The sequence below is a fragment of the Electrophorus electricus genome, chromosome 14, assembly GCF_013358815.1.
Source record: "Electrophorus electricus isolate fEleEle1 chromosome 14, fEleEle1.pri, whole genome shotgun sequence".
In the NCBI taxonomy this organism is placed as follows: domain Eukaryota; kingdom Metazoa; phylum Chordata; class Actinopteri; order Gymnotiformes; family Gymnotidae; genus Electrophorus; species Electrophorus electricus.
Window position 1 is genome coordinate 3,293,372 of NC_049548.1, and position 10,377 is coordinate 3,303,748.

The 10,377-nt window shown below is 40.5% G+C and overlaps 2 protein-coding genes across 2 annotated transcripts; both read left to right on the forward strand.

Annotated features, from left to right (window-relative positions):
• The first annotated feature begins 361 nt into the window (after positions 1 to 361).
• Positions 362 to 3,471, forward strand: LOC118242436 (NADPH oxidase organizer 1-like). Its single transcript, XM_035533753.1, has 8 exons — positions 362 to 445; positions 533 to 613; positions 704 to 767; positions 857 to 1,037; positions 1,153 to 1,346; positions 1,519 to 1,632; positions 1,775 to 1,892; positions 2,221 to 3,471. Exons 1-8 carry the CDS (start codon positions 383 to 385, stop codon positions 2,708 to 2,710), a joined length of 1,305 nt encoding a protein of 434 aa, XP_035389646.1. The 5' UTR covers positions 362 to 382; the 3' UTR covers positions 2,711 to 3,471.
• Positions 3,472 to 4,617: 1,146 nt separating this feature from the next.
• LOC113574881 (NADPH oxidase organizer 1-like) lies at positions 4,618 to 7,651 on the forward strand. Its single transcript, XM_035533744.1, has 8 exons — positions 4,618 to 4,701; positions 4,789 to 4,869; positions 4,960 to 5,023; positions 5,113 to 5,293; positions 5,409 to 5,602; positions 5,775 to 5,888; positions 6,031 to 6,148; positions 6,478 to 7,651. Exons 1-8 carry the CDS (start codon positions 4,639 to 4,641, stop codon positions 6,965 to 6,967), a joined length of 1,305 nt encoding a protein of 434 aa, XP_035389637.1. The 5' UTR covers positions 4,618 to 4,638; the 3' UTR covers positions 6,968 to 7,651.
• The last annotated feature ends 2,726 nt before the right edge of the window (positions 7,652 to 10,377 follow it).

A 10,377-nucleotide genomic window follows, 5' to 3' on the forward strand; every position in this document is an offset into this window, starting at 1 on the left:
AACCCAAGCCCACCTGTTTCCAAACAGATTTGGCCAGCAAAAGGGAGAAACCTGTTGGAAAAGATTAGACAGATTCCATAGACACGGTAACTTTATTGTAAATGTTTAGTGTTGCACTTCTATTAAGCTTTGATTAACACTTCGGTTTGTCAGTTTATACAAATATGCACAGAGCACATTTTAGGAAGGTGTGGCACTCTATCACGTAGTGCACGTTTCATCTGCTAAATTAGCAGGTACCTGTTCCTTCCTTTGCAGAAGTCACATGGGACACATTTACTCCGCCTTTAACAGCCTGAGTGCGCTATAAATTAGATGCCCGACGAATGAAACGTTACAACAGTATTTGTTTTATCGCACTTTGACGGCTGCTGAAATCACAATGGCTGATCGCTTTCCCATCGACGTCCGAATTAACGGCATAATGTACAAAGAGAAGACCAAAGTAAGATGACAATGTGTGATGATTAAATAGATTTTTATGTATTATCATTAATTACCTGTTATAACATATATTACCCTTCTGTTGCAGATGTACATGACATCCGTGCTGTGGTCGGATCAGACCGAAGTGACCGTGTGTAGATCCCTCCAGGACTTCAAGGAATTTCATGTAAGATTAATAGGAAACTTTTTAATATGAAAGAACACCAGTTATCAGTGCAGTGTAATGTATTCCCTGTCTTTTCCACTTTTCGAACAGAAGCGACTGAAAAAACAATTTGCAGTGGAAAATCAACGAGAGAGAGTGCTCCCCAGATTCAGAGGTACATCTTTAATTTGTTTAATTCCCATTAGTTAAATCCATCGAGTCTTTCAGCATTGCATCATAAAACGGTTGACCATCTTTTGTCAGGTCAAATGCTAAGGATGAACTTTCAGAAGTCCCCAGCTATGCATGTACGTCGTGGAAGGGCTCTGGAGAAGTACTGCACTGAGCTTCTGAACTGTGACCCCAGCATCAGTGGTGCGGCAGACGTCATTCAGTTCTTCCTTCCCAAAGAGCAGGAGTTGCAGCCAGAGTTTGTGCAGAACAGGTGTGTTGCACTAATTTTAATAACACAACTTTACAAATGTATAATATCACCTATCTGGTAGGCTATAGAGGGTTTTTTGCAATGTTTTAATACTGTTCTTTCCCATCCCTGGCAGTGTGATGATTTTTCAACCAGAAGCTGTCCCTAATGGCTTGGCCAGTAGAAAGCTAAGCTCTGGGAACGTGACGCAGCCGTATGTCACCCAAACATATCGGTGTGTGGCTCCATATGAGACGAAGGACACTAATAATAGACCATTTAATGTTGCTGTGAATGAAACACTGGATGTTCTCATCAAAGACCAAGCAGGTACACTGTGCATCCTCCCTCCTCATGCTGTAAGGGCCAGTCTGGATAAACTAACACTGAGATAGGGAGAGGCATGTTTCACCTAGTGCAAGAGAAACTGTTCTCCTGCAACAATATTAATTAAGCTATGTAGGTTCCATGATTTCTTATTGCATGTGTACTTCTCTGTTAGGATGGTGGCTGGTGGAAAATGAGTCCAAATGTTTAGCCTGGTTTCCTGCTCCCTTCCTGGAGATATGTGAGGACGAAGAAGAAGATGATGAACTGGATAACGCAGCTGCTCAAAGTAAGTTAAGGAGCGTGTACTGATTTCTAGTATGTCTGTCTTCTGAGTAGGCGCATGGTGTACATTTGCTGGGGGTTTTTTTGTTTGTTTTTTTGGATGCCATAAAGTTTTTCTCATTTTTTCCTTTTTCTTTGTCCCCTAGCTCCTCTGTACTGTGCTGCAAGGAGCTACACTGCTAAAACAAGAGATGAGTTATCAGTGGCCATTGGCACCATACTGGAGGTGTTGCAGAAGTCTGACAATGGCTGGTGGCTTGCTAGGTAATTTAGTCTTTAGTCTTTATAGATATTATAGCCAGGAAATGAGGACATGTCTAAACCACTGCACCAAAGTGTCACGAGGGTCTGACTATTACACAGATCAGAGATTTATCAGAGACTGGACGATAATACTATAGCAGTGCAACAGAGGATTACAGGACGTAATACTAACACTGTGCTATTGTACTCTAGATTATGTAATTGCTTTCTAATGACTCAGGGTTGTTTTTTTCAGTGAAATACATGGATTATTTAAGAGCCCTTGCTGTTATGTGGGTGATGCTGAATGACTATTTAATAGTTACTATTTGTAACTGTTCTTTTACAGATACAATGGGAAGACAGGCTATGTGCCCTCCATGCACCTGCGGCCGTACACGGACCCGATGTCCGGCCTGCAAAAGAAGCTCTACTGCTGCACCCTTAACCAGACCCCCACAGCCACCCTGGAGGGTGTCTCTGAGCGTGAGTGCAGCACTCCTGCCCAGTACGACAGATCCAACAGCTGCTCAGACAGCATTTGCAGCAGCAGTGATGGCATGGACGTCAGATTCCACTCCGTCAGTTCTATGGGCTCGAGCTTTGAGGATGAGGAGGACACAGGAAAGCCAGAAAGCGATTCAGAATCTGACAGCGCACACAGTGGCGTGTCTGGGGAACCGCCAAGCCCTACCGATTCAGAAAGCGGCAGACTGCCAAGAATACCACCTCGTCCACGCACCCGAGAGATCCTCAGACGCTGCACCACCTACACCCGCAAAGCTGCCCTGGCAACCCAGTCCCAGCTATTCCCTGAAAGATTTGGCCCTAACAATTAGAGGGAGAAACCATCTGGAAGATATTAGACCAAGTGCTTACAATTTGTTATGTTGCATCTATGTTATGCTTTGGTTTACAGTCTGTTATTCCGGTCCGATACGGTGTTTATGGTTCTTTGAACTCATGGTTTGCTTGCAAGTGCAATTCCTTAAGCAGGGGTTGGGTTCTTATGCCATACATATTAGGACGGCATACATTTTTTACAGCTGATGCTAATTCTGAGTGCTCAGCTGTATGTGAACATGTCTGAAAATGGCTATGGTTAAGTGGTAAAGGGTCAAGCCAAGAGACCTCGACCTATTCATGAAAAATGCCACTTTGCCAAATTACTGATTAAATTAATATATGGTGACAATGTGACTATACCAGCAATGCCGGTACCCACAGAGTAATATAATTTCAGTTAGAAATGTCTTGTAGTAATACAGGTTTTTAGTCTATACATAATTCTCATACTTCAGTTGTTTGGCAGATGACATATTTATCACGTTATCAGAAAAAAGAAACACTAGGTAAAATAAGGTAAATATGTTCTGCTATAGTGAAGGTCATTTTATAACATGAATCATTTTTCATCTTCTAATAAGACTATTCTGGACTCGTCTTGAATCTTATTAACTTTGCATTTTTTATATATTGTACTTTTCATGTACTGTATTGTACTGTATATGATCAAACATTGTATTCCATAGTGGAGATTTATCATGGTAAAAGTGTTTGTACTGCCTGTGTGAACAAAATAAATATTGTTTACTTCTTACAACTTGTTTCTTATTTTAACCAAATTCAGAATGCTGATAAAACTGGACTCAGTTAAAGTGTTGTCTTTTTGAGTATTAATGTATGACTGGGCAAAAAGTTACATATGTCAGCTTCTGTAAGGAGATTACCAGTAAACGTGAAAAATGCTGTTTTTTCCCCCTCAGTTATCTCAGGATTAGAATTTCCTGCTTCTTATTAAAGATTTATGTATGTAGTGTGTGAACTATGTTGTGACTGTTCCTGCTCTCAGTTCTGTCTCTTATAATGTACACTGTGCATCCTCCCTCCTCATGCTGTAAGGGCCAGTCTGATAGATAGATAGATAGATAGATAGATAGATAGATAGATAGATAGATAGATAGATAGATAGATAGATAGATAGATAGATAGATAGATAGATAGATAGATAGATAGATAGATAGATAGATAGATAGATAGATAGATAGATAGATTCATTCATTCATTCATTCATTCTTCCTCCCTTCCTGGAGATTTTTGCAGATGAAGAATACAGACATGATGAGCTAGATACAGTAACTATTCAAAGTTACAAGAGATCCAGTTAATTACATGAATTACATTAATTACTTCACTGATATTGGGGGTGTTGGACCTGATCCAGAAGTAAACAGAGAGGACAGTGGACTTTGTAGGGAGGTGGTCAGTCTTAATAGTTTAGAAGGTGGCAGACTGCCAGAACTATGAAGGTTTTTCCCTCGCCCACAAACCCGCGAGAGCCTTACCCGCTGCACCATCTACACCCACCCTCATAGCTACTCTGGCAACCCAAGCCCACCTGTTTCCAAACAGATTTGGCCAGCAAAAGGGAGAAACCTGTTGGAAAAGATTAGACAGATTCCATAGACACGGTAACTTTATTGTAAATGTTTAGTGTTGCACTTCTATTAAGCTTTGATTAACACTTCGGTTTGTCAGTTTATACAAATATGCACAGAGCACATTTTAGGAAGGTGTGGCACTCTATCACGTAGTGCACGTTTCATCTGCTAAATTAGCAGGTACCTGTTCCTTCCTTTGCAGAAGTCACATGGGACACATTTACTCCGCCTTTAACAGCCTGAGTGCGCTATAAATTAGATGCCCGACGAATGAAACGTTACAACAGTATTTGTTTTATCGCACTTTGACGGCTGCTGAAATCACAATGGCTGATCGCTTTCCCATCGACGTCCGAATTAACGGCATAATGTACAAAGAGAAGACCAAAGTAAGATGACAATGTGTGATGATTAAATAGATTTTTATGTATTATCATTAATTACCTGTTATAACATATATTACCCTTCTGTTGCAGATGTACATGACATCCGTGCTGTGGTCGGATCAGACCGAAGTGACCGTGTGTAGATCCCTCCAGGACTTCAAGGAATTTCATGTAAGATTAATAGGAAACTTTTTAATATGAAAGAACACCAGTTATCAGTGCAGTGTAATGTATTCCCTGTCTTTTCCACTTTTCGAACAGAAGCGACTGAAAAAACAATTTGCAGTGGAAAATCAACGAGAGAGAGTGCTCCCCAGATTCAGAGGTACATCTTTAATTTGTTTAATTCCCATTAGTTAAATCCATCGAGTCTTTCAGCATTGCATCATAAAACGGTTGACAATCTTTTGTCAGGTCAAATGCTAAGGATGAACTTTCAGAAGTCCCCAGCTATGCATGTACGTCGTGGAAGGGCTCTGGAGAAGTACTGCACTGAGCTTCTGAACTGTGACCCCAGCATCAGTGGTGCGGCAGACGTCATTCAGTTCTTCCTTCCCAAAGAGCAGGAGTTGCAGCCAGAGTTTGTGCAGAACAGGTGTGTTGCACTAATTTTAATAACACAACTTTACAAATGTATAATATCACCTATCTGGTAGGCTATAGAGGGTTTTTTGCAATGTTTTAATACTGTTCTTTCCCATCCCTGGCAGTGTGATGATTTTTCAACCAGAAGCTGTCCCTAATGGCTTGGCCAGTAGAAAGCTAAGCTCTGGGAACGTGACGCAGCCGTATGTCACCCAAACATATCGGTGTGTGGCTCCATATGAGACGAAGGACACTAATAATAGACCATTTAATGTTGCTGTGAATGAAACACTGGATGTTCTCATCAAAGACCAAGCAGGTACACTGTGCATCCTCCCTCCTCATGCTGTAAGGGCCAGTCTGGATAAACTAACACTGAGATAGGGAGAGGCATGTTTCACCTAGTGCAAGAGAAACTGTTCTCCTGCAACAATATTAATTAAGCTATGTAGGTTCCATGATTTCTTATTGCATGTGTACTTCTCTGTTAGGATGGTGGCTGGTGGAAAATGAGTCCAAATGTTTAGCCTGGTTTCCTGCTCCCTTCCTGGAGATATGTGAGGACGAAGAAGAAGATGATGAACTGGATAACGCAGCTGCTCAAAGTAAGTTAAGGAGCGTGTACTGATTTCTAGTATGTCTGTCTTATGAGTAGGCGCATGGTGTACATTTGCTGGGGGGTTTTTTGTTTGTTTTTTTGGATGCCGTAAAGTTTTTCTCATTTTTTCCTTTTTCTTTGTCCCCTAGCTCCTCTGTACTGTGCTGCAAGGAGCTACACTGCTAAAACAAGAGATGAGTTATCAGTGGCCATTGGCACCATACTGGAGGTGTTGCAGAAGTCTGACAATGGCTGGTGGCTTGCTAGGTAATTTAGTCTTTAGTCTTTATAGATATTATAGCCAGGAAATGAGGACATGTCTAAACCACTGCACCAAAGTGTCACGAGGGTCTGACTATTACACAGATCAGAGATTTATCAGAGACTGGACGATAATACTATAGCAGTGCAACAGAGGATTACAGGACGTAATACTAACACTGTGCTATTGTACTCTAGATTATGTAATTGCTTTCTAATGACTCAGGGTTGTTTTTTTTCAGTGAAATACATGGATTATTTAAGAGCCCTTGCTGTTATGTGGGTGATGCTGAATGACTATTTAATAGTTACTATTTGTAACTGTTCTTTTACAGATACAATGGGAAGACAGGCTATGTGCCCTCCATGCACCTGCGGCCGTACACGGACCCGATGTCCGGCCTGCAAAAGAAGCTCTACTGCTGCACCCTTAACCAGACCCCCACAGCCACCCTGGAGGGTGTCCCTGAGCGTGAGTGCAGCACTCCTGCCCAGTACGACAGATCCAACAGCTGCTCAGACAGCATTTGCAGCAGCAGTGATGGCATGGACGTCAGATTCCACTCCGTCAGTTCTATGGGCTCGAGCTTTGAGGATGAGGAGGACACAGGAAAGCCAGAAAGCGATTCAGAATCTGACAGCGCACACAGTGGCGTGTCTGGGGAACCGCCAAGCCCTACCGATTCAGAAAGCGGCAGACTGCCAAGAATACCACCTCGTCCACGCACCCGAGAGATCCTCAGACGCTGCACCACCTACACCCGCAAAGCTGCCCTGGCAACCCAGTCCCAGCTATTCCCTGAAAGATTTGGCCCTAACAATTAGAGGGAGAAACCATCTGGAAGATATTAGACCAAGTGCTTACAATTTGTTATGTTGCATCTATGTTATGCTTTGGTTTACAGTCTGTTATTCCGGTCCGATACGGTGTTTATGGTTCTTTGAACTCATGGTTTGCTTGCAAGTGCAATTCCTTAAGCAGGGGTTGGGTTCTTATGCCATACATATTAGGACGGCATACATTTTTTACAGCTGATGCTAATTCTGAGTGCTCAGCTGTATGTGAACATGTCTGAAAATGGCTATGGTTAAGTGGTAAAGGGTCAAGCCAAGAGACCTCGACCTATTCATGAAAAATGCCACTTTGCCAAATTACTGATTAAATTAATATATGGTGACAATGTGACTATACCAGCAATGCCGGTACCCACAGAGTAATATAATTTCAGTTAGAAATGTCTTGTAGTAATACAGGTTTTTAGTCTATACATAATTCTCATACTTCAGTTGTTTGGCAGGTGACATATTTATCACGTTATCAGAAAAAAGAAACACTAGGTAAAATAAGGTAAATATGTTCTGCTATAGTGAAGGTCATTTTATAACATGAATCATTTTTCATCTTCTACTAAGAAAATTGTAGATTCGTCTTGACTCTTATTAACTTTGTATTTTTTATATATTGTACTTTTCATGTACTGTATTGTACTGTATATGATCAAACATTGTATTCCATAGTGGAGATGTATCATGGTAAAAGTGTTTGTACTGCCTGTGTGAACAAAATAAATATTGTTTACTTCTTACAACTTGTTTCTTATTTTAACCAAATTCAGAATGCTGATAAAACTGGACTCAGTTAAAGTGTTGTCTTTTTGAGTATTAATGTATGACTGGGCAAAAAGTTACATATGTCAGCTTCTGTAAGGAGATTACCAGTAAACGTGAAAAATGCTGTTTTTTCCCCCTCAGTTATCTCAGGATTAGAATTTCCTGCTTCTTATTAAAGATTTATGTATGTAGTGTGTGAACTATGTTGTGACTGTTCCTGCTCTCAGTTCTATCTCTTGTAATGTACACTGTGCATCCTCCCTCCTCATGCTGTAAGGGCCAGTCTGATAGATAGATAGATAGATAGATAGATAGATAGATAGATAGATAGATAGATAGATAGATAGATAGATAGATAGATAGATAGATAGATAGATAGATAGATAGATAGATAGATAGATAGATAGATAGATTCATTCTTTCATTCATTCATTCATTCATTAATCCTCCCTTCCTGAATATTTTTGCAGATGAAGAATATAGACATGATGAGCTAGATACAGTAACTATTCAAAGTTACAAGAGATCCAGTTAATTACATGAATTACATTAATTACTTCACTAATATTGGTGGTGTTGGACCTGATCCAGAAGTAAACAGAGAGGACAGTGGACTTTGTAGGGAGGTGGTCAGTCTTAATAGTTTAGAAGGTGGCAGACTGCCAGAACTATGAAGGTTTTTCCCTCGCCCACAAACCCGCGAGAGCCTTACCCGCTGCACCATCTACACCCACCCTCATAGCTACTCTGGCAACCCAAGCCCACCTGTTTCCAAACAGATTTGGCCAGCAAAAGGGAGAAACCTGTTGGAAAAGATTAGACAGATTCCATAGACACGGTTACTTTATTGTAAATGTTTAGTGTTGCACTTCTATTAAGCTTTGGTTAACACTTTGGTTTGTCAGTTTATACAAATATGCACAGAGCACATTTTAGGTTTCCATCTGACAGTTACAGTGGTAAAACAGATTCTATTCTATTTATCAGACCTGCCAGGTCAGTAATTTCCAGTCATGTCAGGTAAGAGGTGACACTTTTTTTCACTTTTGAAGTGAAAAATAAAGCTTTATGACTTTCATTATTCACATTATATTACTCTGTTTTATTTTCATCAACTTTTAATGCATATTTTCGTTTCCTCCTTAATGCTCTGGATGCTACTTGTTTATTATGTTTTGTTATTTTTGTGCCATTCCATTCTGTTTTTCCCACATACCTCACTATTATAACATTCATGCCATTCAAAGGATTCTTGCTGCTGTCTGTAAATGCAATAAATATTACTTTCTTACAGCTTTGTACAGCCTCTCTGGCTTTATTCATGCTGGATTAAAAATAAAAATCAAGATTAGAATTTTTAAAAAGCGGTGACTCAATCACTAATGACAGCAGCAACAACCAGATGTCAAATGCTTTGAGCCATTTACCAGACAAGAGTATGTAAAACAAAGGCTTGCATTACTGGTATTTCAGCATGGTCCTTCTCTTGAAATCTCACAACAGACGATGTATAGAGCACAGCTCAGTTTTGTTATCATTCCTGTTTGGCGTAACTGTCACTTCTACATCTACTTCCGACTTGCGCTTCCATGATCAAGGCATTGTGTGCAAAACGAACGGCATCTATGAGTGTCTGAAGGACGCTAACGCGAAGCGTCAAGGATAATTAATTTCAAATTAAACAAGTTACAGATGCGGGTGATAATGATCTATAAGTAGGTGATTAGGACAGGAGAAGTGATCGGAGAACATTACTGGTGGATGTCACTGACGCTTGAGCGCTGTCTTGGTAGGGCTGTCTAGCTAACAAGGCGTGACAAGAATATTTATGTCAAATATGGAATTCGTTTCAAGGCTGAGTGGGTGATGAATGCATAAATACTAAACTTGCATAAGTTAAATTTACAAGCATAATCAGACACCGTTTGAGTCATTAAATTATTTTTGCTAGCTACAAGTATAACCGTTTTTAAAGTTACATAGTAATAGAATAACAAAACCAATTATCGTTATGACCAATTATTGATAATACCACGTGTTGTTCTGATGGCAGTTTTTTTTAATTAGGCTAATTATGAATAAAATAATGTTATGAATATTTAACAGTACATGCTGGAATAATTTCAGCTGGTGAGAACCTAGAAGTTTCTGCTACTCTGTTACGAATTTGACCCAGCCCACTAGTTTCGCAACATCCAGACCGAGATCACTTCCTCCTGAGTAATAAACTAAACTGAGTACTAAACAGGGTAACCCCTGTTTATCCCCATCTGTTCCCTTTTAAAGACTCCCGTTCTCTAAGACCTCTTCGCGAATTATACGCGAATTATTGTCATCCTAGCATGTGTACCCAGCCTTCTCTGCGTCTGTTGATTTTTCTACCGACCACCGTTTTCTTCCCAGACTACGACTCGATCCAAGCCCTTCGGTTCACACTGGACTCACCCTACCGGTTCTTGATTCTTGATCTGACCGACTACTCTTTGCATCGTGATTGTCCTGGTTAATAAAGCCGACCCTACAAACCCCTCATGCAGTCCCTACATGTATTGTGACCCCATTAAAGCCTTTCTTTTGTTGATCCAGACCCACCTGTGTTCTAACGTTCTTGACATACTATGCTT

What these genes read in the sequence shown, in the direction of transcription:
- LOC118242436 (XM_035533753.1), top strand. Translation starts at nt 383, where the DNA reads ATGGCTGATCGCTTTCCCATCGACGTCCGAATTAACGGCATAATGTAC. An exon ending in TGTACAAAGAGAAGACCAAA is followed by an intron (nt 446 to 532) that starts GTAAGATGACAA and finishes CTTCTGTTGCAG; the next exon opens with ATGTACATGACATCCGTGCT. An exon ending in CCAGAGTTTGTGCAGAACAG is followed by an intron (nt 1,038 to 1,152) that starts GTGTGTTGCACT and finishes CATCCCTGGCAG; the next exon opens with TGTGATGATTTTTCAACCAG.
- LOC113574881 (XM_035533744.1), top strand. Translation starts at nt 4,639, where the DNA reads ATGGCTGATCGCTTTCCCATCGACGTCCGAATTAACGGCATAATGTAC. An exon ending in GGATAACGCAGCTGCTCAAA is followed by an intron (nt 5,889 to 6,030) that starts GTAAGTTAAGGA and finishes TTTGTCCCCTAG; the next exon opens with CTCCTCTGTACTGTGCTGCA. An exon ending in AATGGCTGGTGGCTTGCTAG is followed by an intron (nt 6,149 to 6,477) that starts GTAATTTAGTCT and finishes GTTCTTTTACAG; the next exon opens with ATACAATGGGAAGACAGGCT.